This window comes from Melospiza melodia, chromosome 18 (assembly GCF_035770615.1).
Source record: "Melospiza melodia melodia isolate bMelMel2 chromosome 18, bMelMel2.pri, whole genome shotgun sequence".
Classification (NCBI taxonomy): Eukaryota; Metazoa; Chordata; class Aves; order Passeriformes; family Passerellidae; genus Melospiza; species Melospiza melodia.
The window spans coordinates 3,495,331-3,522,959 of record NC_086211.1 but is presented as its reverse complement, the minus strand read 5'-3'; the positions used below and the strand labels follow the sequence as shown (position 1 = coordinate 3,522,959).

General features: G+C 57.1%; 1 protein-coding gene across 1 annotated transcript; it reads right to left on the bottom strand.

Annotated features, from left to right (window-relative positions):
* Nucleotides 1–452: 452 nt before the first annotated feature.
* On the bottom strand, nt 453–26,223 carry RADIL (Rap associating with DIL domain). Its single transcript, XM_063171730.1, has 16 exons — nt 26,160–26,223; nt 22,368–22,472; nt 18,874–19,417; nt 13,262–13,563; nt 11,599–12,249; nt 11,395–11,432; nt 10,256–10,416; nt 9,444–9,556; nt 7,832–8,069; nt 7,152–7,324; nt 6,744–6,894; nt 6,250–6,440; nt 5,056–5,452; nt 4,132–4,271; nt 3,252–3,391; nt 453–2,656 (listed from the first exon to the last, which is right to left on the bottom strand). Exons 2-16 carry the CDS (start codon nt 22,401–22,403, stop codon nt 2,551–2,553), a joined length of 3,381 nt encoding a protein of 1,126 aa, XP_063027800.1. The 5' UTR covers nt 22,404–22,472; nt 26,160–26,223; the 3' UTR covers nt 453–2,550.
* Nucleotides 26,224–27,629: the final 1,406 nt, after the last annotated feature.

Genomic DNA, 27,629 nt, shown 5'->3' with positions numbered 1-27,629 from the left:
TATTTCTGTCCTAGTGCCTGTTGCTTTTTTATCTCCTAAGCTTGTCTTATCCCTTCTTGGTGAGTATGCATTGAAATCCTGGTGGATTTGTGCAAATGTTGCAGGAGAGTGAATGGTGCATTAATACCCTGCCAGCACACCCTGTCCCTTTGGAGATGTGATTTGTTCCCTCCCTTTCTCTGCCTTGTTTCCCCTCCCCTTTGCTCTCACTACACCTGCACATGCTGCTTCTCTTGCAGCAGAGCAGGCAAAGACCTGAGCTGGAGGAAGCAGGACTGGCTCCATCACATCTGGGAGCCCCCACTGCTCTTGTGTCTCACCACTGGAGTGAACAGGGAGAGATCCAAGAGGCAGCTGCCAGAGCAGGGCTTAGAGAGGTTTATTGATCCAGTTTATTGTTGACACAGAGCATTTCTTAACATCCACCGTGTCTGACAGGCGCCATGCTGTGCTCAGTATCTGCACCAGAGCTTTATTCACATCTCAGCTGTACATATTAACACACAGGGAAGTCAGTCCATCCCCTGCTCCTCCTGGGAGAAGCCAGCCCTCATGCACAGTAGTAAATAGCAGGGTTTATTTACAGTCTGTTTCAATACCTGACTGCACTGTGAGTGACACACAGCTCTGGGGCTGTTTTCCAGCTCCAGGAGTGCTCAGTGGATTGCACTGGTACTGCTGGAACGTGCCAGGATGCAGCCCCAGCACTGCCTAGTGCAAACCAAGCCTCACCCCAAGCCCTGGCTCCGGGGCAGAGGGGAGTAAGGAGTGCATGCAGTTTGCTCAGAGGCTTTAGGCAGCCCATTTCCAGTTCTGTGGAGGATGACAGGCCAGCATACCTACTTGATTGAAAGTGAAGTGAATCACCAGAAGCCCTGAGCCTTTGCTCACCAGGCTGAGTCAGTGGCAGGAGGATGCACTGCTCCCAGTCCCTGCTGGGGCAGCACCCCAGGGCAGGGCTGTGAGCGTGGCCCAGCAGAGCAGCAAGGCACTCGTGTCTCAGAGAAGGTGCCTGGTCCATCTTGCCTAGAAAAGCAGGCCAGGCTGCACTGAAATCCAGTAGTGGAGCATTTCCCTTGCTTGGAGCTTCTGACATCTCCTCCTGCGACGTGCAAGACCAAGCACAGGAACCAGAACTGCAGCAGTGAGGTGTAAATAAAGCCAGCCCTGTTTTAGCATCACAATCCTCAGCACTGTTGTTGTGAGATGCCATGTGAGTACCTGATCCCCTGCCAGAGCCTGCACCGTGCAGGGTGTGATGCAGGGCTTTGCTGCAGGCTGTTTTAATAGGGTTCAGCTAAACTAGGTCTCAGTATCTGTCTATATGTGGAAATCAGGTCGGGTTTATCCCGTTAATGGTGCTAAAAGCAGAGGCAGCAGGAGGCCGGGTGTGCAGGGCCCGGGCAGCCACACGATGGAGCTGAACCCTCGGCTGAGCTCACAGCAGGGCCGGCAGCCGGGAGCAGGGCGGTTCCTGGCATTTTCACGAGTCCTCCCAAAGGGAATCTGTGCTGTCCATCACCACCTGTCGGCATTTCAGCAGCACACGCCCGGGAGATGCTCCGAGCAGGGCACGGAACAGGGTGGCCTTGCAATGGAAGCAGGAGGAGCAGGACACGGAGCTGAGCTGTCCTTGTCTGCCTGGGCTGGTGTCCGTGCCGAGTGCTGCTGGGCTCCCTCAGCTTCCTGGTGGCACCAACCCTCTGTGGGGACATTCATCATTCCTGGTGGCCTTCAGCCGGGATCGTGGTGCCAGAGCCGGGCAGTAAATCTGCAGAGCAAGGGCAAGGGAGTCCTTCTCTGCAGGGAGCTCTCCCTGGGACTCAGGAGCTGCTGGTGGTGTCAGCCCTTTGCTGTGGCTGCTTCCCATCCTGAGGCAGGGCTGTAGCCCAGCAGCCAAAAGGCACCTGAGCTAGTGTATGGCACCAGGGGCATTAACTCCTGGCACTGCATCCTGTGTGGAATCCCACCAGGGGAATTGACTCCTGGTGATGCATCCTGTGTGGAATCCCACTCCTGGGTGCTTGTGCTGCCTTCACCACCCCCAGAGCTGGGCACACTTCTCCAGCCTGATGTGCCAGCACCTCAGGTGGCCACTGCCACAGTGAAGCCCAGGCCTGCCTCATGTGTTCTCTTCAAAACCCAAAGGTATTTCAAGCCTTCTGCCTGTCAGCATAAAATATCACACAGAGCTGCCAGCCTAGAGGAACAGAGGAGCCTGCCTACAAGTCCTCATGGTGGGAGGGTTCCCTTCCCTCCCCCTGCCAGAGGGGACAAAGGAACAGGAAAGCTCCTGAGAAGGATGACACTGGCTATGAGGTGAGGCTGGGCAATGGATCAGGAATGATGCTCCCAGGCAGTGCAGTGGGAGCAGCGTGCACCATCCTTGCATGTCCTTTCATCTGCTGCAGTGCAGGGGCAAAGTGTCCAAAAGCACACTGAGGGCTGTTGTGGAGTCCTGGTCCTCCCTCTTGCACTCCAGGCTCCCTGAGGTCAGCCTTAACCAGAGCTGTAGCCACAAGCTGCTGCAGGATCCTTGTTCCACAAGGACTAGGAGGAAGAGGAGCTGGAACTGATCTTTTTGGCTATTTCAATGTCCGACTTGGCAACCAGAAACCGCAGCTTCTTCCCCCCGGAGCGGATGAGATCCACAGCACTGCAGGGAGCAGCAACAGGGACAGAGGTGAGTTCTGGCAGCCCCTCAGGAGCCTGCCCAGTCATGGGCATTCACAAAACACCCCCCCTTGCCAGTCACCTGTGCCTGCTCAGGGCTACAAGCAGGGGCTGTTCCTCTCCTGCCTGTATCTTTGTGGAGGGCTTGGCCTCCAGGTTAATGGTGCGAGGATGAGGGCACACAAGCCCAAAGCTGCCCTGTGCTGTGGGCACCTGGGCTCTGCCTCTGAGCTGTCTCATCCCACCACCTTTGAGAGGAAACCTGGGGTGGGATGAGGCTGCAGCAGCTCTACATTGCTGAGACTCATCTCTGGAGCTCTTATTTATTTCCCATGTATGCTCCCCAGTTGCTGGGGAGGGAAATATGGATTATGCTCCATAATCCCTCCCCAAACCCACAGCCTCTGCCCCTCCCTGGTGTCCTGTGCAGGTCACTCCTCTCCCTGCAGCTCGCTGGTACCGCAGCATCCTCAGCACTGCAGCGCTGGCAACTCTTGGAGCAAAACAGCAAAACAGAGCTGACAGGGACTCCTCCAGTGCTGCTGCCACCCCAGGCCCTCTGCTGAGGTGGGACTCACCTCTGGTAGTCTGCCCCGATGAGGCTGGTGCCGTTGACAGCCAGGATCCTGTCCCCAATGGAGAGCCTGCCGTCGGCAGCTGCGGGGCTGTCCTCGATCAGGGTGCGGATGTAGATCCCCGGGGAGCACAGAGGGGTGTGCTGGTGGCAGGGGAAGGCAGTGAGCAAAAAAAGGCACACAAAGATTTGTGGTCCCAAAAGGCTTGCCTCCCCAGGCAGGGTAACTCCCCCAGGGCTCACCACCAAGCCTGATGGCAAGTGGGATCTTGGAGATGCTTGGAAATATGATGGGGGTGGTGCTAACAATAACAGGAAGGAAATATGATTCTTTGGTTTTATATTAATTTGTACACAGAAAGGAGAGGTGGGGGCAACCAGCTCTTGTTCAATTTAATTAAGAGTAAAGCATTGTTAGCCTGCAGCCATGCTGGGATGGGAGCTCTGCTCACAGGGCTCAGTGATGCTCTGTTCCCTACTGACCAACAGCACAGCTGTGAAAGGCCTTTTAAAAGCATGGTCCACCCCACAATGCCAGATTCCTCCTTATGCAAAGGAGGAGCTGTTTTGTGACCCTGTGAGCCTCCCTGCTCCTCTCTGCTTCTCCTGCCACCACTGAAGGGTGGAGGAAAGACCTCAGCTGAGTAATGTTCTTTCCACAAGAGAACTGAGCCTGTTTGCTCTCCACAGCTGCAGGACAGCTGTGGACTTTGCACAGACAGCACAGTGACCTGTAAGCAGAGATTCACTGCGAGATCCCTCTGTGCCTCCTTGTCCCCAGGAGAAGCAGCCAAGCTCCCATGGAAAGCCATCAGCCTTTCTGGGGGTATAAACCACATCCCACATCCCACTCCACTGTGTGAGGGCATCAGCTGAGAACTCACCACGCCATCGATCAGCCCCATCCCCAGCCCGATGGGTCCCCTCTCCAGCTCCACCACGAAGACGTAGCAGAAGTCATCAGTGGCAGAGCTGCGGCTGGAGGACTCCGGCGTGGGGTAATCATAGGGGGTCGGGGAACAGCCTGGCAGAGGAGGGAGAGAACAGCTTAGGGCTCTGGCACTGCCCAGCCCAGCCCCAGGGCAGCAGCTCTGGCACTGCCCCAGCCCAGCCCCACAGCCCTGGGGCAGCTCTGGCACTGCCCAGCCCCACAGCCCTGGGGCAGCTCTGGCACTGCCCAGCCCAGCCCCACGGCAGCTCTGGCACTGCCCAGCCCAGCCCCACAGCCCTGGGGCAGCTCTGGCACTGCCCAGCCCAGCCCCAGAGCCCTGGGGCAGCTCTGGCACTGCCCAGCCCAGCCCCAGAGCCCTGGGGCAGCTCTGGCACTGCCCAGCCCCACAGCCCCACGGCAGCTCTGGCACTGCCCAGCCCCACAGCCCCACGGCAGCTCTGGCACTGCCCAGCCCAGCCCCATGGCAGCTCTGGCACTGCCCAGCCCCACAGCCCCGGGGCTGCTCTGGCACTGCACAGTCCCACAGCCCCGGGGCAGCTCTGGCACTGCCCAGCCCAGCCCCACGGCAGCTCTGGCACTGCCCAGCCCCACAGCCCCGGGGCTGCTCTGGCACTGCACAGTCCCACAGCCCCGGGGCAGCTCTGGCACTGCCCAGCCCAGCCCCACGGCAGCTCTGGCACTGCCCAGCCCCACAGCCCCGGGGCAGCTCTGGCACTGCCCAGCCCAGCCCCACGGCAGCTCTGGCACTGCTCAGCCCAGCCCCACGGCAGCTCTGGCACTGCCCAGCCCCAGAGCCCCGGGGCAGCTCTGGCACTGCCCAGCCCCACAGCCCCGGGGCAGTGCCAGCTCTCGGTACCTTCAGGGGTGCTGCCTTTGGTGCCGTTCATGCCGTTCCTCCGGGTGTCCTGCGGCCCTTTGCCGGTGCCCTGCGGTGACTCCGGGCTGCCCGAGTCGAAGTTCAGGGGGGTGGTGGGTGGTGTCAGCAGGCAGGAGGGGTCTGGGGGCACCGTGCCACCCTTGGGCACCGGGCTCCTGCCCAGCTGCAGCTGCTGGAGCTTCTCCTGGAGCTGGGGCTCGCTGGCGGGGGGCTCGCAGGGGCAGGGGCTGGTGGCCAGGCAGAGTTTGGGGTTCCCCTGTGGCTCAGCACAGCCCCCCAGGCAGCAAAAATCCTCCTGGATGGCGATGGTGCTGCCCGGGGCGGGCACCGGGGCCTCGCTCACCTCCAGCACCTCTGGCGTCGGGCATGCCTCTTTCTTGAGAAGGAGGGAAATGCTGTGGGACCCCCTGTGTGTGATTGTCACTCCCCACCTGGACCCCACCACCCTGCTGCTCTCCTGGCTGCCAGATGCATCCAAAGCCTTGGCAATCCAGACACTGCCAGGCTTGTCCTGGCTTCCCAGCACAGCTCCCACAGCCCAGTTTGGTGGCCAGGGCTGTGCTGGGGGTGTTTACAGCCAGCCAGAAGGGGACTCATGGTCATGTCCCTGCTGGGACATCCCACTGGAATGGGACACTGGGGAGCACAGCTCCTCCTGTGCCACAAGGGCTGGGCAATGTGGCCCCAGGGTGACAGGAGGAGGCAGCAGGGCCTGTCAGTGCTGCAGGGAATGGGGACAGGATGGGAGAGGAGAAGGGGACCTTCCACATGGCAGTTGAGCTTAGCACCCACAGCACGTATCACCCTCCCTGTGCTTTACAGGCATTAGCTAATTAGCACCCTGCCAAGCCTGGCTGCTGGGCAGGGTGCAGAGCAGGGAGGACAGGGAACACACAGGGAGAAGGGGAGCACTGCCACAGACATCTCCCCTCCCTCCCTAAGGAGATTGCTGGGAAGATCCTGTCCTTCCAGCTCAGCTTCCCGTGCCCCCCGTGCTGGGGGATTAGCAGCACTAATCCTTCCAGGAGCTCTCCATGAGGCCACTGCCACAGCTCCAGGCTGCAGACAAGGGCAGCAAGCCCTTGGCACTGGGTTTGGAGGGGTCTGCAGAGGGACCCAAGCCCCTCCTGCCCAGCCAGGAGAGGAACAACCCCCCCGTGGGGTACAGGATACCTTAGGGAGTGCTGAGCCCAGCCCCTCACTGCTGTGGGGGCTCTTGCTCTGCAGGCTCCAGAGGAAGTGGCGGATGTAAAGGAGGTGTCTGTAGATGTTGTCATCCAATGTCTCCACCTCCAGGTCCACTTTGAAGCCCCCACTGGGCAGGATGATGGGTGGGTGGTTGTCGAAGGACTCCAGCACCTCATCTGAAAGGCAGAGGGATGGATGGAGGTTAGCACTGGCTCAGGCTGCACCCCAGTGCTGCCTCCCAGCTCTCAGCCATGTGCAGTCTCCCAGCTGGGATCAGGGATTTAGAGAGCTTGAGCCAGCAGCATCCCTCACTTGGGATAGCAGAAAAAAGCTCCTGCACTTTGCATCCTTTGCAATATCTGAATTTTGGGGCTCTGGTTATTACCAGTTGCTGAAGGTACTACAGGACACCAGGAAGGGGTAGGAAATGACTTGTTTGTAGGTTTGTATGTGAGTGGAGCAGGCTGGGCAGGACTCACCAGGCTGGAAGGTGGCTGGGCTCTCCTCCTCACTGGGCTGCCACGCTGAGATGCAGCCCACATCCATCACAGCCTGGCACTGGCTCAGCACCCGGTGCAGCTGCGCGGGGCGCAGTGCTGGGAACTCGGCTCGCAGGGATGGCCAGGTCATCTGTGTGAGGGGACAGCACATGGCAGAGGGGAGAAACTGCTTCCTCTGAGGAGCAGGAGCTTCAAGGGGCACAGGAGGGAGAGCTCGGGCAAGATGGAGAGAACCAGAGCATCCTCTCCTGGGTACTGCCCACCACAGACCCAGGGAGAGGGCAGGTTCAAAAGGGGCACATCAGTGTAGGGACCCCCCAGACTGAGCAGGTGCTCTCCTGCCCGTGCCCATCCCAATGCCACGAGCCCTGGGCTGGAATCCCTCACCTGCACCAGCTGGGAGCCGGGCATGGCCAGCAGGTTGGCCACGCTGGACAGTTTGGAGAAGAACTGCTGGGAGAGCTGCTCGAAGCCGGCGCTGTGCAGCCATTCCAGGAGCAGCCGCACGCTGGCCCGCAGCTTCACCCCCTGGGACCAGTGGAAGCAGCCCAGGGAGGAGCCTGAGGAGGCAAAGCATCCGTCACCATATCAGGGAAAGCATCCATCACCATATCAGGGAAAGCATCCATCACCATATCAGGGAACAGCCCCCCTGTCCCCCAGCCCCTGCCCCGGGTTAATGTCCCCAGCATCCTGTGGCTGTAATTCCTGGTGGCAGCTGGGTCTTGCTGGCACTTACAAGGGGGCAGCTGTGTTAATGAGGGCTAATGAGCACCTCAGGCTGCTGCAGTTTATTAATGAGCTGCCCCTATTAACTGCCCTCAGCCTCCTCTGCTCAGGCTCAAAGGGGCAATGGAATGGGATGGGATCCTTGTGGGGTTTTGCCTCTCCTGGGAATGGGGACCCAGGGGCCAGCAGCTGGGTCTGTGCCTGGCCTGCCTGTAGCAATTCTGAGACCTGCCCATCTCCAGCCCCTTCCTGTACCCCTCCAGGTGGCACTGGGATGGACTGGAGATCATCCCAACAACTCAGTCCCCTATGTGCTGCCCAATTCAAGGAGGACTGACCCTTATCCAGGAGCTGGTTGAAGAGCAGGGTGTTGGAGAAGAAGAAGAGGTAGGCAAACATCTGGGAGGTGATCTCGGGGTGCACTTCGTACTGGTGCAGCAGGTCCAGCACGGCCTGGTAGATGAGCACGACCCTGCGGAGCTCCTCGGGCAGGGGCGGAGTCCCGCGCCAGCCCTCCCGGCACTCGCTCTGGAAGGGGTTGCACTCCAGCAGGGCCGGGAGCGACACGTACAGACACTGCAGGACAGCAGCAAGGTCACAGCTGACTCGGTTTGTTGGGGATTTTCTGTTTTTGCACCAGCCAAGCCTTTCCTTCACCTCCTCAAGCCAAGCAAACCCTGCTACTGCTGCTCCGGCAAGGGGCTGCTCCTGTTCACCCCCTGCCTCCATGGGCTCCAGTGTTGTACAAAAGTTAAAAAAATTATTTAAATTATGCAAAAGTTTAAAAAATTATAAAAATTAATGCAAAAGTTTAAAAATTATAAAAATTATAAATATTATAAAATTATCATTATAAATGTTATAAAATTATAACTGTTATAAAATTATAAGTGTTGTAAAATTATAAATATTATAAAAATTATAAAAATGAATGCAAAAGTTTAAAAATATAAAAAGTAATGCAAAAGTTTTAAAATTATAAAAATTTGTAAATATCATAACTATTATAACTGTTATAAAATTATAAATATTATAAAATTATAAGTATTGCAAAAATAGAAATATTATAAAAATATAAAAATAATGCAAAATGTTTAAAGTTATAAATATTATAAGTATTATAACTATTATAACTGTTATAAAATTATAAGTATTGTAAAATTATAAATATTGTAAACTTAGAAATATTATAAAAATATAAAAATAATGCAAAATGTTTAAAGTTATAAAAATTATAAATATTATAAGTGTTATAACTTATAACTGTTATAAAATTATAAGTATTGTAAAATTATAAATATTATAAAAAATTATAAAAATTAATGTTGGTCACTTTTAGCAGTTGGAAGAAATGGTGCGTGACGCCAGCTAAAATCTGCAAAACTTAATGCGAACCAGGGCAGCAACCAATCAGTTGGTCACGAAGGTGACAGGAATCAGGATCGATGGGGATGATTTTCCATATTGCTCACATGGGAGAGCAGTGCCTCGCACTCACTCCTTCCAGGGGAGGAGGGCGCAGGGGAGGAAGGCGCTGCTGGGAGCGGTGCAGGAGCAGCAGCAGCAGCCCCGTGTGCCCCGTGCCGGTGGCAGGGAGCCGTGGTGCACAGGGCAGCCTTTCTGTGCCTCACACTGCCCGCTCTGTTCCCGCTGCCGCCCGGCTCTCCCGGGCCAGGGGCCCCTTGCCATCCCTTTCCATCCCTTTCCATCACGCCCTGAATCACAGCATTATGCCGCGCTGGCCGAGCCAAGCAGCCGTCCCCGCACGCCTCCCCCGCGCCGCTGCACTGCAGGAAACACGCCGCAGTAATTCAATACTTTTCCTGGGCTGCGACCAAAATTCGGGGAACTTCAGCCCGAAGGAAAACACCTCAGCGTGGTGCAACTGCCAAGGAGTGAAAGCTTAAAACAAAACCCTCCTGCACAGCCCTGGGGATGCTCGTGCTGTACCTTGGAGATGTAGTAGACACACTGCTGGAAGGTGTACATGATCACCTCCTCCAGCACCGTCATCGCCTCCTCGCTGGCCGTGATGGTCGAGGAGAACAGAGATTCCTTGGAGCCTGCAGGGAGGAGAGGAGCATCGGGGAGCAAACCTGCAGCAGCAAGGCCCCCAGACTCCCAGGGGGTGGGTTATTAGAATTTCCAGGTTTGTATCATCCCCACGGAATCCCTCAACAGGGCAAAGAGGCTCCTCTGGCCCGGGGGACTCCCATCTGCTGTTCCCCACAGCTCCTGCCTGGCCTAAGAACATTTAAACTTTTTGCATAGACCAGAAAGTTTCTGAGGCTGGTTTAATACCTTTCTATCTTTTTTCTCCTTTTGCTGGCATTAACACAGGCTCACCACTGAGCAGTTCTGAGGGCTACCTGCAAATCCAGGGTGAAGAAAGCCCCCCAGGGCATTAACCACAAGCTGCTGCAGGTCCTATGCCCTCCTGAGCTTTTCCAAACCCACTCATTCTGTGCAAGCATGGTGGTTAAACGACCAGAGAGCAGAATGTGTGGGATTCAGCAGGAAAACTCATCATACTCATGTGTGAACATAGCACAACTTGGCTCTGGAGCTGGGCAGCACCAGGGCAGGATGTGAGGCTGCTCCTCCCACAGATTTCCCCAGCCCACAGCACAGAGATGTCCCTGCTGATGAGGATTATGGAGGGTTAATGGAGCATCTCGAGGGCACTGACCACCACCTGTGAGTGGGGATTAGCAGAGCAGCTCTGGCTGGGAAAACAGGCAGGATGCTGCATCCACACCTACCTTTGATGTCCAGCTCTTCCTCCATGCTCTGGATGTAGGTGGGTGATTTCTGCTGGACAAAGTAGAGGATCTCGATGGCATTGGCCATCCAGAAGATGATGTGCTGCAGGTCTGGGAGGAGGTCTGTGATGGTGAAGCGGGACAGGGTGGCAGGGTCCTGGCTGGGGAGACACAGAAGCTGTTACACCTGCTGCCCCTCAGCATCCCCACTCAGGCTTTTGGGGAGAAAACAGCCAGTTTGGGGCAATGCCAGAGAGCTTTCACATCCCCACACCCCCAAGCCCAGCACTCCCCTTAGAAAGACCCTTTACAAGGAAAAAAATCAGTGGTTTCTGCTCTGAGGGGTGGGAAAGGGGACCCTGTGGGACCAGGCTGACCAAGGCCACCTGGCCTTTGTGGGGCCCCACTTTTGGGGGAGACTCCCCCTAATACAGATGAACTGCACTAAATATTCATGGCTGAAGGCAGCCCTTCCCCAGAGGTATGTGCTGCTCCTGCCAGCTCTGGACAGTTAAACCCAGCTCACCTGCCCTGGGCTGTTCAAAAATAAAACAAAAAGCATCTGGGTAATTTCTCAACTGCTAAACTGCTTTTTCCTGCTATAGGAAGGGCCTGGGAAGCATCTTTGAAGTTTATCCTAAAGGAGAGCTCACAGCAAGCACCAGCTGCTTTAGAGATGGGATTTTGGATGTGGCTGGGAAGACAGCTCCTTGCACCACTGTAATTGTCCCAGAATGGTGCTCCCAGCACTGGGACACGCTGTGCCACCACCCCTGGATGCACACATGCAGTGCCAGTTCCATCTCAGCTCCACTGAGGGGTCTCCAGCCTGAGGAAGGTCAGGCTCACACTTAAGGAACATTCCTACTGTATCACTCAAGGGTGAAGCCACAAGTGCAAAGCCTTGGCCAGAAAACCCCAGAGCTGCTGCAGGTCCTGTTCCTTCCTGAGCTTTTCCAAATCCACAGATTCTCTGCAGGCATGTGGTTAAAGGACCAGAGAGCAGAATGTGTGGGATTCAGTAGGAAAACTCATCATGCACCGCTGGCTGACAGCCACGGACTGCCCTCACTCATGGAGGAAGAACCAGGTTGAATTCTCCCCGTTTTTTGAGGCAAAACACGGAGGGTCACACTTACTGCTGGGATTGCTTTTCAGCCAGCTCCCGTGTCCGCTCCTGGGCAGGGAGAGAAGGGAAAGCACAGTGAGAACCCGTGGGATGGGGTGACCAGCAGCACCCCCATCAGCACTCACTGCCACGGGGACCAGGCTGAGGAGGAGCCCCCAGGGAGGGCCTGAGCAACACCCCCACCCCAAAACACCCCGTCCCACTGCCGACTGACCCACACCGTCCTCTGGATCATTTTGGCCGCTTTCAGCAGCAGCTGCCCGAAGTCTCCCGGCTCAAAGTTGGTGGCCGAGTGCTGGATGCAGAGGCAGAGCAGGAAGGCAGGTGTCAGCTTATGGTCGTCCCCTCCGGGCTCGATGAGGCTCATGATGCGCCGCAGCAGCACATCCTCGGCCGCTGGCTCAAACTCCAGCTGCAGCCTCCTGCGGGGCGTCCTGGGGCCGCCGCCGGGTGATGGGCCCCGCTTTTTGGGGTCCCTGTCCCTCAGCAGGCTGCCGCACGCCCCGCACACGTGCGGAGCCTCGGGGTGCAGGGCCCGCAGCCTCAGAAGGGTCTGCGCCGGCAGCGGCTGCGCCTTCATGGGGTCCTTGTAGAGCAGCAGGTAGTAGAGGCCGAGGGACAGCAGATCCCCGTGCCGCAGCACCACCGTCCGGGACACCTCGGAGAAGTTGACGGAGACGGCGGCGCCGGCGATGGGCTCCAGCACCAGCTTCTCCTCCGAGCGGTGCCGCGAAGGTCGGAGCTTCCTGATGGTGCAGTGCAGGGGCAGGATGTCGGGGGCGGACAGGCTGATGCTGGGCTTGCTGGCCTGCGTCCTCTGGCCCACCGTGTGCTGCTCGCGGTTCAGCAGGTACACCAGGCTGTCCTGCCGAGCGAGGAGACGCAGCATGAACCGGGGATGGGGAGAGGGGACGCTCCTGCTGCCATGCAGTGAGTGCTGCAGCCTCCCGCTGTCCCCAGCTGTCCCCTCGCTGTCCCCAGCTGTCCCCCATGCACATTTACATTTCGTTATCTTACTCTCCTCGCTGCCAAGCAGGACAGCAGTGATCCCTGCCTTGGGCACGGCAATAAATGGGTACAATGACTTTGGGCATGCAGTAAATGGGGCTGCTTTGGATAGAAGGAGCCCTCCTTCCACCTCTCCCCCTCATCCCTTCTGCAGCTGCTTTTCCTTCCCAGCTTTTCCCCCCAGACTCGAGCGATGCCTGCACCCCCTGCCCGGGGTGACAGTGGGACAGAGCATCCACTCCTGTCCCTGCCTTTCCCTGCAGCCTGCCTGCACACCCCGGGGCAGCTCAGGGGACCAGCCCGTGCCTCAGTTTCCCGAGCAGCACTAATGGGATGGCCGCAGTGCCGGTGTCACCCTGCCAAAAACTTGGAACAGCTCGACACTCAGAGGGCGCAAAGTAGCCATTAACTGCAAGAGCCGACCCTGTCCTTTGCAGTTCTCCTTGCGCTGTTCTATTCACAGCCTCTGATTCCATCTGCCACTGAGGAAGCAGCCGGACCGGGGATGGGGAACGGGGCAGAACCGGGGCCCCTCGGGCCGGGGCAGGGATGCTGCTCGGGGATCACCTTGCATTCCTCAATGCCAGTGCCATCCCAATGCCAGTGGGGCATTGCAGGCGGTCACGGCTCCTACCTCCGCGCTCCCCGCACTTGGGGACAGGCCGGGGACAGACTTGAGGACAAGGCTGCGAGTCCCAAGCCCGTTTCCTAAAGGATGCTCATCCTCACCACCACCACCACCACCACCACCTCCCTCGACCCCAGCAGCTCCGGCCATGCAAGCAGCCCCGTTCCCCGAGGCTTTGGGGGGCTGGGAGGGAAGCGGGGGTGCCGGGGGTGCGCAGGAGGCGGCGCGGTGCTGTGCTTACATGCTGCTGGCTGTAGCCCTGCAGGAGCAGGAGGTGCGGGGACTGGTAGAGGGAGTACCGCATGCTGCTGCCGCCGCTCCGCGCCGCCGCCGGGCTGCCGGGCAGGGTGGAGCAGTGCCGCTGGAGCCGGGCCCCGCCGCCGGCCCCGGCCGCGCCGCCCGCCCGCCGAGCCGGGCTCCCCAGGCTGGTCTCGCTGAGGCTGCGCCGCAGGGCCGGGGGGGGCCCGCGCCGCTCCGCGCCCGCCGCCCGCCGGGCCCCCCGCGCCCGGTGCCGCTGCAGCTTCCGCGCCTGGGCGTTGATGCCTGCGGGGATGGGGGGGAGACAGAGCCGCCTTCAGCCCCTGCAGCCCCCCCCCCGGAGCACCCCCGCCCGCCGCAGCACCCCAGTGTTGCTGGAGGGATGCTGCGGCTCGGAGCGGGGATGGAGCAGCCGGCGCTGCGCACCCACCGTGCCCTGGCGTCCCCCGCTCCTTTGCCCTCCGCGAAAGGTGACGCCAAAACAGCGGCGCGGAGTTTAGTGTCCTAATGGCACCGCTAAAACGCGGTGTCCCTGCCCTCTCTGGCCCCCAAACCTCACTGGATGGAGAGCAGCCGGTCCATAGCATCCCCCATCCGCCCCGGCCACACTGCAGGGCTGGGGGGAGAGGAAATCCCTGCTAAAAAGAAATTTCACTCAATCTTTGCTAAAAAAAAAAAAGAAAAAAAAAAAATCCCGGATTTGGCTTTCAGCCCTTCAGCAGTCGGGAGCCAGCAGCAAGTGGGGACCGCAGGGACCCCCCCAATTCCCCGGAGCACCAGGCAGGCACGGGAGCTGCAGTGGAGCCCGGTTGCAGCAGGAACAAGCCGTAATTAACTTCTCCCAAGCATCAGTTCGGGCAGAGCTGTCTGTCCGTGAGACAAACAGGAGCCGGAGTGAATGGATAGGCCGGGCCGAGCTGCAAAAGCAGCCCCAGAGCCGCGGGTCCCGCTGGGTCCCTCCGTGCCGCTGGAGCTCTGCAGGAGAAATTGGAAGTTGTGTGTCCGAGGGTGATGCTCGTACCTCAGCTGGGCACCTCCTGGGAGCAGGTCACTGGCATTCGGGGAGGACGAGGAGAGGGGAAAAGCCCACAGGATTTGCTTGCAGGAGCAGCAGTGCAGCGCTGTCGGTGCAGCACCAGAGCCAGAGCCCTGCTCCCGGCTCTGGACAGCGAGGTTTGGGGACAGCCAGCGGGATTTGGGGACGGCAAAGCACAGAGCCTGGTGCCCAGGGCTGCTTAAAGGGACACTCACAATCTCAGACCCAAAAAAAAAAAAAAAATCATCTGCCTTATTTGGTGAGGAATGGGCTGCTGGTTCTGAAATACATTTTTTTGTTTGTTTGTTTTAAATGGAGCGCTCCTTTGCTGGGAAAATCAAAGAGATGGGGATGGGGAGGGGGGGTGGGACAGGGAGAAAATAGCCCCTGCTGTTTACATGCCTTGGGATTAGGGCAGGGCACAGCCAAGCCACCCCAAGCAGCCCCGTGCCCTGTGTCCTTCTTAAAAAGGCAATCGGCCACGGCACGGATGGGACATCCAGGGAGGACAACAAACCCACACAAACCACACTGCTGGGCATGCCAAAGGCCACCCCAAACGTGTCTGCAGGACACCTCAGCTCCCCCCAGGAGCCCTGTCCCCGACCCACAGCATGGAAATGGGCCAGAGGATGAAGGACAATGCAGATCCCAGAGCAGGCCGAGCAGGCAGGGAGCAGTGGGGCTGGATCCTGGGGAGCAGCTGGAGCTCAGTGGGACAGAGCAGGGCCTGCCAGCACTGGGGTCCCTCTGCCTGCAGAGACAGGCCCTCACCAGCCCCTTATCCAGGGGAAAGGAAGCTTCTGTATTTATTTTGTGTAGGAAAAAGCTGCTTTTTCACTGCCCCCGTCACAGGCTCCCACCAACCCCAGGTCTGTGCTGGAAAGATAAACACAGCTCTTTTCCTGAGCATAACAAAGTCCCTCCATAAAACTGGGTTAGGTTTTTTTCATCCTTTGGTACTGTTTTGTCCTCCCAAGAATGTGCAGGTTATCCCACCCAAAACTCAGCCTGAACATCTCCAGTGCAGAGCCAGTGGCTGCTGAACCCACATGGAGATTGGGATGGGAACAGCATGTAAGGATTCAAAGAGCATCCCCAAATATTTCATTCCCCCTTGGATAGCCAGGACTTGGACTGTAGAAAGGAGGCACTGCTGTTGGGATGTTAGGCCCTGTTAAAGTTTAGGGCTGGACAAGCTCCAGTGATCTCAGGCCTGGGGGGTTAAAAAGGCTTGGGAAAAGGGATGTACCACTGATAGTGGGCACAAAGAATACAGAATTTACAGGCCACAAGGACACTTGGCAGCACTCCCAAGATAAGGAAGAAACTAATGGAAGCAACTCAGCAACTGTGCTGAATCAGCTGTGCCTGGGTAAGAGGCAATTCTGGCAGGGGAGATTCACAACCAGCAACACAAGACACCACCAGCTCAAAACAAGAGCTCTGTCTCTGTCCCCCCTCTCTTCTCTTCTCTTTCTTTCTCTCTCGCTACCTCACACTGATTGCTAATAAAATCTGTATTATTTACTTCAGCATTTTTCTCGTTTGCACCTCAGTTCAGGCAGAGGCACCTCTCTCTAATCAGATCCTAACACAGGGCTGGATCTCATCCTTAGGGAGAGCTGGGCACCCCTTGGGCAGCATCCCCAGACCCCACCAAGCTGCTGCCTTTAAACCCATCCTGCAGCCCAGGGGAAAAACTTTCACTTGTGGTGCCTGGGATCGTGGCTGGGATCTGCCTCTGTTTCAGCTGAGGAAAGAGGTTGGCTTTTCCTGGCTGAGAAATAAATCAACAAATAATTCCATGGGCCCCAGGAAAGAAGAAATGCTTTGAATGCACCCAGGAGGGACTAAGACCAGGCTGGTCCTTCCTAATGTAATTGCTCTGCAGACTCTGCAGGGAATCTTCCCTGGATGCAGTGGTGCTAAGGTATATCAAAGCCAGATCCTCAAAGGCACTTGCCAGAGCATCTTTTAGAATAATAGGCTTAAATCCCAAGTTTTTGGAGCTGCGTGTGCAGTTCAGCCTCCAGCCCTTTGGGAAAGCTCCAGTTAGGACAGGACCTGGTACAAAATGGGGATATTTTGGAAAATGAATGCCAATGAGATGCCAAGGGCTGCAGCACCCTCCAGTTTGTGGGTGTTTTCCCTACATCTCCATGACTCTGTGCTCCCCAAAGGAGCAGGCTGGGGGCACAGGGAGAGAGGGGCTGCCTCGTTAGCTGCACAGAGCCTCTACCTGTGCTGCTAATTAGTGCCAAGAGGAGCCAGCACTGTCCTCCCCAGTGGGAAGCAGCTAATAAACTAATTAGGATAATGGGTAAGTGAGCAGATAAAAGTCTTAAGCTATTTGCTAGCAGGTCATGGGTGGATGTGGAGCCTTTCCCCCAGCCAGGGATGCACCTGCATGACCCCAGTGCTCCCAGTCCTGCTGCTCCAGCCATGCCCTGTGTGGGGAAGGGCCTGCAGGTATTGCCCTGGGGATGGTTTGAGCATTCCTCTGCTTTTCTCTGGGGGAGCTGCAAGCCTGAAGTCCCTTTACTTTTGCACAGATGTCGTGTTTTCCAGGCCAGTGCCTCAGCACCATGGGCAGGCAGCTGCAGCTCAGCAAGGGGACCTCTGCCAGCCTGAGCCTGGTGACAAGGGTGACCCTGCTGGAGGGCACTCATGGTCAATACCCCCCTCACCAGGAGTTTTGGGTCTTTTTGGGGTGCTGCATCACTCACATGCATTCCTGGCAGTTTGCAGATGAGGTGGGAAAGGGTGGTCCCAACCCCACAGTAGCACAGGGTGAGACTGGTGACAGAGCCCCTGGTGCCACCAAGAGAAGGGCTGCAGGAGAGAGATTTTACCAGGTAAGACAGCCATGGGCTGTGTACCCTGCAGAGCAGACAGCCTGACTGTGGGTGCAGCTTCTGCCTTTGAAGAGCTTGGTCAGCTCTGGAAAATGCCCAAATGTTAAAAAATGGGGAATTTCCACAGCCCCACCCAGGAGTGCTGAAACAAATGAAGTGATAACGAAAGCATAACGGGCTTGTTTCCTGATCCAGAGCACAGGATCCCATCAGGAGCTGCTCCTCCATCAGAAATGACCCAAGGGTGCAGCCCCAGGCCAGCCCAGTGCTGCTCCCAGGCTGGGCAGCCCAGACCCTGCTGCTTCCCTGCCTGGGTGGATCCCTGCACTCCCACACTCCCAGCCCACCCAGGATCCAGCCCATGGGAGCAAAGTTCCCTTCTGCATCCGAGGGGAGGATGTGAGGCTGTGGATGTGACCTTGGGCTGGCAGGGAGCTGCCACATGGCCCTGCACCCCTCACTGGGCTCTTGCCCTTCCCTCCATTCAGCTGAAGCTGTTTTTAGATCACTGCTCTCCCAGAGTGCTTCACATCTCTCTGATCCTGGCTGCAGGAAGAGCTGGAGAGAAGAGCAGAGCATCCACCTCCATCCACCTCCTTGGCCCAGGCCCTGGCAGGAGCCAGCTCTGTGTCTGTGCAATGAGCTGGGAGCACCTGTGGTACCCCCTCCCTGAGCAGCCAGACTGGGCATGGTGAGCATGGAGCAGCCCTGTGTCCTCAAGTGCCAGGTGAAATCCCAATTGAAAATTGCAGCTGGGCAGGCTCCAGCTGCCTCTGCTCTGCCCAGAGTGCCCATGGCTGGATTCCCTCCCTGTGTTCCAGGGTTCTTTCCAGCTTTGTTAGGATGGGTGGGAAAGGAACTGTGTCCCTCTGGTGTGGGACAGGTTGGGCCATTTGTTCTGCTGCTGGTGGGGCAGAAACTTGGCTCTTCTTTTGCCAAGCACACAGAGTAATCCTGCATCACCACCACTTTCGTTCTGACAGTAACAGCCCTTCCCAACAGGCGTGAGGAACTGCTGGGGCCCATCCCTGCTAAACCCTGTGGCTGATACCTCTGGGGCCTGGTCAGCAGGTCTGACCCTGCAAGCACATTGTGCAAGTAAAAATCTGATTTTAAACCTTTCTGCCCTCATCCTCACAGGACTTTTATCTGAGGGTGAGAGGAGGAAAGCTTCATTACTGCTGCTGGTTCCTAATGATGCACTTATCTCCTCCTGCCAGCCCTGGCCTCCATCAGGCACCGCTGCAGGGGCTCTCCTGCCCTACATTGCTCTCTCTTCATTAGCTTTTCATTTTCCTTAATTGCTCCTGCAGATTTGCCCGGGGTGTCAGGCCTGGGGGATGCCCAGAGGGAGACAGGAGAGCAGGGCAGAGCCAGGCACGAAGCTGGGGATGCCATGGTGCTTGTTCACTGATGGGAAGAGCAGGAAGCGCTGATGCTCTTGCCTGCTGCTCCCCAGCCACGGGCAGGGTTTGTTATTAACCCCTGAATTGGCTGGGGTGAATATTTGAGGTGACAGATACCAAACTGAGGCAGGAGAGTGCTGAGGCCTGCCTCAGCCCAGGAGCCTCGCCGCTAAAACACGACCACCGTCCCACTTGCACCACCCCTGCACCCACACCAGGTGTGAAAGCCTCTGCTGTGGGAGGGCTCCAGGGCATGCCCCCCATCCTCTCTCCCTGCCCCACAGCCAGCTCTGACCTGCAGTGGTGGTGTCCACATCCCTGGCCGCCATCTCCTCCACCTCGGCCCTCCTGCGCAGCTCCAGCCGGCGCGAGAAGCCCTCCCTGGGCTTCCAGAGGTCCTGGATGAGCAGGGGCTTCTCGTGGTCGCCCAGCACCCTGAGCCCCTCAGTCTGCCACTGCCTCTCGGGGCCCTGGAAGCGGCCGATGACGTCGCAGAGCGCGTACTGCGCGGCGCTGAGCTGGCTCAGCCCGTAGCGCTCCAGGGCCTCCTTCACCAGCTCCCGCGCGCCCGAGCTGCCCGTCACCAGCACGCTCTTGTAGTTGGTGCCCGCGCAGATGTTGCCCCCGAAGATTTTCAGGATGCCAGGGGCCGAGAGCTGGGTGGAGAGCTCGGCCGGGTCGTCCTCGGCGGGCGCGGAGCCGCGGTCCTTGTAGCTCAGGGTGCGGTAGAGCACCTGCGAGAAGAGGCGGCTCTGGCGCTTCAGGCGGCTCTTGGACGGCGGAGCCATGCTGGAGGACGGCCCATAAAACATGGTGGGGGAGGTCGTCATGAAGCACAGCTGGGCAGGGAACAGCAAGAAGGGCAAGGTGAGTGGTTTGGAGGGTGGATGTGCAGCAGGTGGCCACAGAGGAGCTGCTGTCACCTCTGAGGTGGCAGATCGAGGAGGGTCATTTCCCCTGTGTAACCCAAAACAACAGAGGAAAAGCTCAGCCAAGCTCCTTGGCACCAGCACAGTTACCCCTGGATGGATTTTTGTCCCTGAAAACACCACCTGGAGAGGCCCCATAGTTCTCCATCTTACCCAGAGGAGGAGAGCCGAACCCAGCGGGACTTGGCGGGGCCCATCCTGGTCAGCAGCCAAAGCATCAGGAGTTACTTTCACTAACGAGTTTATGGAGCAATCCCATTTTTTAGAGGTGAAACGGAAAGCTCAAGTGCAAATTCGCTCACTCTGAGGTCGCAGCTAAATGCTTTTGCTCAGCGAGAGGCACAGGGTGAAAATGGGCTCTAATTAGCCTTTCTAAAAATGTCCTGACTCTGGCAAATCTCTCGGCTGTTGCTTGTTTGTGAAAGACGTTCAGGCCCAGGGTGGCATCACTGACAAGGCTGCCCTTGTCACCTTAGCCCAGGGCAGCCCCGAGTGGGCAGTGACTGGAGCAGATGTGGCCAAGGCCATGTGGCAGCTCCCAGTGCTCCTCAATCCCCTGGAGTGGAGCAGGAACCACAGAGAGTGATCTGGATTTAGGTGGGTAGCACTCCTGCCTGATGTCACTGTCCCCATCCTGGTTGCAGCATCACCTGGTGCTTGGGTGGTGCTGGTGACCTCCAGCCACACTGTGAGCTGCTGGCAGGGTCAGCAAAGACAAACTGAGCATTCCTGCTTGGGACAGAACTGGGCTCTCCCTCTTCTCCAGATCTGTAACATGCAGGGACCCCATGCACACACAGAGGAACCCCAAAATGTCCCATCCACAGTTGGATGCAGCAGCTGGGTGACCCAGGTGTCCCTGGCTGGGCACAGGTGAGGTGCCAGCAGCTTCCACAGCTGCAGCCCCGAGTGGCTCAGGCACAGCCGTGCCTCAGAGCAGACTCAGCACTGTCAGCAGAGTGATGCTGGGCCTGGACAGCCTCCAAGCCACCATCTAATTCAGGAGAAAAGAGGAGAGAAAAACGTCCCTGCTGCTAATGGAAGCAGAGGTCACCTTCTAACCCAGAAAGCAGCTCCCAGCCGTGCACGGAGGGCTGCTGCAGGATGTGCATCCCCCCATCCCACAGCCAGAGACACAGGGAATGCTGCAGATGGGAAACTGAGGCACCAGGTGCTAAGGATGTGGCTGGGAGCTGTGTAACCCCTGCTGCACCCCATGTCACCCATTTCCCCTTTCCCAGCTCCACCAGGACTGTGAAAATGCTGGGGTTTGTCCTTGTCCCCAGGCTGCAGGTTCCAAAACTGACCTCTGGAGTGCTGAAGGGCAGGAGTCCTGGCAGGACTGCAGGGCTGAGGACCTTGTGTTTTACACTGACCCAGAACTTCACCCCAACTCACTCAGCTAAGGCTGCTCCTGCTCAGGTAAGGCTCAGGTAAGGCTGCTCCTGCTCCCACCTTGCAAGTGGGGAAACTGAGGCAGGGATGGGTTGGGGCTCTGCTCCTCCCTCTCCTGCTGAGCCCAGAGCTGCTGGGGACATCTCTGGGGACATCCCTTGATGTCTGCTGTGTGACACCTCCTGGCAGCCCCGACCTGGGGAGCAGGTCAGGGCACTGGCACAGTCAGGCTCAGGAACGGCTGCCCCAGGCTCCAGCACGGCCCTGCCAGCCCTCATTAACATTGGCCACGAGGAAAACTGCCCCAGAGTCCCTGCAGGACCTTGTCATCAGGGATGCAAAAGAAGGCTTTGTCATCAAATCACTGGTTTCGTGGGTTTTATCTCCTCCACCCTGAACTGCCCCCAGCACAAAGGGAAAACTTTCACCATCTGCTGGTGGCAAAATCATTCCTCCAAGCCCACATCACAGACACACCATCCTTGCTCCTTGCAGGTCCCTGCCTGGTTTTGAATGTGTTATTTATAGCTCAGCTATATTTTTACTCTTTCTATAAAATGCAGCTCCTACAGAGTTCAGGGGCAAAGACTTTTCACCGGGAAAAAAATCAGAAGCCTGGATCAGGAGGAGGTGTCACCCCAATTTTCAGCATCTAGAGCAGCACAGGTGTGATTTCACCAAGCACCAGCTGGGGTGACCTGAGAAATCACATTCTCCTGGAGACAGCAGGACACACCCCATCCTAATCCCCCCCGAGGATCTAATGGGCAGGGTAAGATGATAATGAAAGGGGCTCCTCCCACATCCGTGAGCTCAGGCACGATGGACACGGGCATCTCCCCAGGAGGAAATCTCTGGTACGAGGGGAAATCTCTGGTGAGGAGGAAATCTCTGATGCAAGGGGAAATCTCTGGTACAGGAGGAAATCTCTGGTACGTGCCATCCTGCTGAGCCCCACTGCAGGAGCAGGGATGCTCCAGCTGCCCCAGCTGCTTGGGGACAAGCCAGCAAGAGTGTCCCACCTTCCTGCAGCTCAGTGGGACACGTGCTCCTGCACATCCCTAGCCCAGCTGAGCCCTTTTCTCACTCCACAGTTCCCTGGAAGGACACAGCATGATCCAGACTTTCCCAAGAGTCCCTTTCTCCAGCCTCAGTGACGTTCTCTCTCTAACGGGTACGCATGGATTGGTAAAAACCCTGGGATTGCCTCCCAGCAAGATCCTTCACCTCTTCACAGCAGTGCCCGACCACACCAAAAGCAGCTATTTTCCACAGCCAGCTCTGCCTGAGCTCTGCAGGGCTGTGACAAATGCCCACGGTGTTCACGTGGCCACCACGTGTCCTTCCACCACCACGAGTGACTCTGCAGCCACCACTGGGGACTTTCCTGCAAGCCTGAGGTTCCTGCTCCCAGAATGGGTGAGTAGCTCCTCCCCAGGGCCCCCAGCCAGCGCTCAGACCCTACCTTGCCATCCTTCTCACGTGCCTTTTTCCCTTCCATTCATCCTCCTTCTCAAAACGATCTTTGCCCTTCGTTGTGCACCATCCCGGGCAGGCGTCTGGCACGTTTCTGAGAGAGGAAGAGGAGGAGAGGTCCTGAGCTGCTCATGGACGTCAGCTGCTCACAGTGTGGTGGGTTTGGAAGGCTCAGAGGTTCTGCAACACGGTCCTGATGTTTGCATGTGGGATTCTGAACCACATCTATAACCAACAGCACCTACCCCATCGGATGGGAGACCGGGAGAGAACAGAAGGAGGAAGGAGAGGAGAGGAAGCAGGAGGAAGGAAAGGAAAGGAGAAGGGGAGGAGATGGAACCAGCAACAGCCCTGTGACCTTTATCTCTTTCTCCTAAGCACACGTGGCCCCAAGGATGCCAGGCTGGGGATGCTCTGACTCACAGGTGGCCAAGCAAGCCCTGGAGCAGCTCCTTCCCCCAGCAGCCCCAGCATGCTGGCATGCTCACTGAGATCTGTTCTCCTGAATCTCACTCTGGTTTGCTGGACATCAAGAAGAGCCACCAAGCACCGTCCCCTCACCTTCCCACCGCAGATCTGCGAGAGCACAACCACTGGTGGCCAGAGACAAAGATAAAAGAGGCACCTGCCAAGTGCCACCAGGGATGTCACGGGTGTTCCTCAGGGAGAGCCATCAGAGCACAAGAGCTACTCCTTTCCATGGCTCCACCATGATTAAAGATAAATGCATCATCCTCTAATTAAATCACCTAATCAGGGCCTTGGTGTGGTTCCATGCAGTCCCTCTTGCTGGCCCAGCCTTGGGGCTGTGGGAGAAACTCTGCAGGTCGAGATGCAAAAGGCAAAGAGGTGCTGCCCCCACCTCTGCCGCTCCACAGTTCTTCCAGTGATTTACTCCTCCTGGTAAAATATTTATGCCTTATTTCCAGTGTGTCTGCCCTGCCCTCAGCTGCCAGATATTGATTCTTGCCATCTTTTCTCTGCTCAATTAACAAGATTTTGGCTAACAGGTATTTTCTCCTCTGTGAGAGTATTTAGATGCTGTTGCCAAGCCTTCCTCTTTCCTCTTTGATTTGATTTATGGGTGGACTCACTGGATGGCCCCCTCCTCTCCACCTGTAAGACCCCTTCTGCAGCCCCTTAGTCCCTTCCCCTCAGACTCCACATCTCCTCTGCTGAGAAGCAAAATTTAGATTTGGCTGCCATAAGCCCAAATTTGGTTCTGACCAGAAATGCAAATAACTGCTATTTATTTTTTTCCCCAGAGCCAAATTTCACATTATCCTGAAAATTTTCAATTCTCCAGTGCAGAAATGGGGACAGACAGACAGCCACCCCCCAAACTGCTGCCCCTGTGCTGCCTCTCCCAGCATCTGCAGGGAGCTCCAGCTGAAAATTTACCATCCAGATTAGGGACAGGAAACCACGTACAGCCACAGTTATTATTTTTGGGTGTAAAAGATTTCCATGTTCCATTCTGTTCCAGTCAGGATGCCTTTCTCTCACTCAGCTTACCACCCGGATTTGTGCAAACCATTAACACTCAGCTGCCCTGGGTCAGATCCAGGTTTTTCCAGAAATCATTTCCATCTCCTTTCTTCCAGATTAGTGATAAAAACACCAGGTCCATGTTACCAGCTAGCAGTGCCCAGCAGTGATAATCTCCCTGATAACTGCCTTGGAAATGGATCACGTTTATTTAATACCAGCTTTCTTGACACTGTGCAATGTCAGCTCTAAATACTGGACTGGATTGACTTTTTTAATACTGGAAAGTGCAGATTTTTACAAGAATATCACCTCCCATAACTCAACTGCTTCTCAGAAGTGTATTACAGCCAGAGAGTCACCTCTCATGCTGGAGTCTGAAATAATTTCTTGCCAGGAGTTATTTTCCATACAGCCACGTTGGATGGCAGGAATTTATTCCTGGTGTTCAAGTCTTTAATCAATTGGAGCCCGAGCCAGGTTTCTCCCTCTTCTTCCTGGGGGGATGCTATCAAGCCAATCAACCTGTAGCTACCAGGTCATCTTATTCCCTTTTGGGAAGAGCAACAACACCATTAAAACACTTTTTAATCATCTGGAATTTCCCCAGGGGCTCATCCCAGCACAGGGATGGGTGGTGAGATTTCAGCTATAACCACCCCAGAACAGGAACCAGAAAAGCTGTTTCCTCAGATCTCTGTTGGAAATTTTTCTTTTTCTGCCTTTTTTAATGGAAACCACTGGAGTGGCAGCCCCGGAGTAGCGGCAGTGACCGCAGCCTGGATGCTGCAAGTGGAGGGAGAGGCCGGAGCTGCAATGTGGAACAAATTAGAACTTGGAGAGCAAAGGAAATGAGAACGCCCTGGTGGCTTTGACGTGCTCTCCTCGGCTCCAAACCCGGCCCCTCTGCAGATGCCATCCCCCAGCCAGGCAGAGCCCGAACCCCTCGGCTCTGACCACAGCCCCCATTCCCTTCCTTTGGCTCCAGAGCCCGGCCTTGCCCTGTGCGAGTTTATCCACCTAATCTAGGGGCACAGCGGAGGCTGATGATGTCCGTGGCTCTCTCGGTGCCGTCTTTAGCCGGATCAGGGCGGGTAAACTCCTTACCACGTTATTATTAGCAGCAGGCACCCTGCAGCAGCCTGGACCCCGCAGCCCCTGGGACTGCTCAAACAGGATGGAAAACAGCCCCAAAAACACCAACAGCTTGTCCCAAAGGCACCTATCACTCCACAAACATTGTTACAGTCTGATTCCACAAGGACAACAGGAGTCCTTTTAGCAGGTTTTCTTTTCTTGGTGATTTTTTTTCCCCCTGTAATTATTTTGCAGGGTCTTTTGAGCCGCCAACGTGCCCCAGCTCTCTGGTAATGCAGCAGTGCAAATGCCAGCCCTCTGCCCGGGCAGCTCTATTCACACACCCCTGAAACCCTGCACAAAAAGCATTTGCTTTCTGCTGCCTCCCGAGCTCCACAGCCTCCGTAGGCTGCCTAATTATAAGACCTTAGCAATAATATTTCTTTTTTTCCAGCGATAATTAACTGGTCCTGGAGAGAGCTGAAAATAAGCACTTCCCAAGCAAGTAGCAAACTCCCCTGAGTTTTCCCTGCTAAAGTTACAACTCAGCATGAAACTGCTCCAGCCTCACAGGGACACAGATCATCTCAGCACCTCCCTGCCATGGCCTGGGATGCCACCACAGTCGCAGGCAGCTGAATACAGGTGACACGGAGGGTGTGGGGTAGACGTGGGATCCCAAGGGTCGTGCAAAGGGACAAGGATCCCGAGGGGCATGGAATGGGGAGAGGGATCCCAGGGAGTGTGCAAGGGGCAGAGGAATCTCAAGGGGCATGCGAGTGGGAGAAGGATCTGGGGAGACAGATCCTGAGGGATACGGAACGGGGACACGCATTCCAAAGAGAGTTCAGTGGGGGGAAGCAGCCCAAGGGGGATGGAACGGGGATGATCCCAAGGGATGTGCGATGGGACACGGGCCCGCAGGGACAGGCGGCGCGGGGAGGGCTCCCCGTGTGCCCGGCCACGGGACGGGGACCCTCGGGCGCTGCGGCTCCCGGCACAGCCCTCCCGCCGGCTCCGCGGGCAGCGCGGGTCTCCCACGGCAACCGGACAAGCCCCGAGCTCCTCCCGCCTCCGCTTCCCAGGGGACGAGAAACAAACGCTGCTGCCCGGTGCAGCGGGGACGCCACAGCGGGGATCTGCCCCCACTAAGACAGGGGTGTCCCTGGGGTAGGGTCCGCCTTCGCCCCCCGCGCCCCCCGGCCCCGGTACTCACCGTCGGAGCGGGGCAGGCTCGGCGCGACCCCGGCGGCGGCAGCGCCCGGAGCCGCCCGGAGCCGCCGGAGCCGCCCGGAGCCGCCGGGGCTGCGCCGGCACCTCGGGCCGGTCCCGTCCCGCCGGGGCGGAGCGAGCGCGGCTGCGGCGCCCCCCCGCGGCCGCCACCGGAACTGCCCGCGGCCACCGGGAACGGAGCGTCGGGATCGGGGAGAGGGAAGGGATGAGGGGAAGGTCGGATTTGGGAGAGGCTCTGTACTGGGAAAGGGTCGGGATCTGGGGAAGGGTCGGGATAAGGGAGAGGATCAGGATTTGGGGAAGGGTCTGTACTGGGAAGGGTTGGCCCTGGGAAAAGGGTCAGGTTATGGGGTGGGTTGGCACTGGGAAAGGCTCGGGATGTGGGAAGGGCCTGGATGTGGGAAGGGGGTTCTGCCCCACTCTCTGAGACCCCACCTGGGCACTGCTTGCAGTGCTGGGTCTGCAGCACAGACAGACGTGGAGCTGTTGGAGTGAGGCTGGAAAGATGCTCCAAGGGCTGGAGCACCTCTCCTATGGAGCCAGGCTAGGAGATTATCAGGATGGAGAAGTGAAGGCTCCAGGGACACCTTAGAGCCCTTTCCTGCCTAAAGGGGTTCCAAAAAAGATGGGAAGAGACTTTGGGCATGGAGTGACAGGACAAGGGGAAATGGATTCCCACTGACAGAGGGCAGGGTTAGATGGAATATTGGAATAAAGAATATTGGAATAAATTCTTGCCTGCGAGGGTGGTGAGGCCCTGGCACAGGTTGCCCAGAGAAGCTGTGGTTGCCACATCCCTGGAAGTCTTCCAGGCTGGGTTGGAAGTGGCTTTGATCATCTTGGTCTAGAGGAAGGTGTCCTTGCCCAGGGCAGGGGTTGGAACAAGATGAGCTTTGAGGTTCCTTCCAACCCAGGCAATTCTAGGATTCTGTGAAAATGCCAGGAGCAAGCCAGGCCAGGCTCTGCAGGCAGCAGCGCCTCAGCTGCACAGGCTGGCTTTGGCCAAACAGGTTTTATCAAAGCAGCTCCAGAGCTGACCTGGAGACTGCTGGGGGTGCACAGAGGCTGGTGCCTGGCAGGGGTAAGGGATGGATCATTACTGCACTGGGCACTTGTTCGGGTTGAGATGGTCGCTGTTGCTCTGCTTCCCTCAGTGAAAATGTCTCCTTTTGGTTAAGGGTGTTTCCCTGTCCAGGGGTGCTCTGGGTGGGAAAGCAATTCTGCCACCCAGACACCCTCTGGGAACGACAGCACCAAAGCAAAGCAGAGTCAGGAGCGCTCCCAGTCCAGCCCAATTGCCAGCAGCACAGCGATGATGGGCGAGGTGGAAGTTGTGGGTCAGGTTTGGGGGTGAGTTCAGCTGCCCCTGGAAGCAGGGAACCCTCCCTGGCTCTCTGGGAAAGCTGCTGAGCCTGGGGGAATGCAGCCCTGTGTAATTATGGCAGACAGGGCT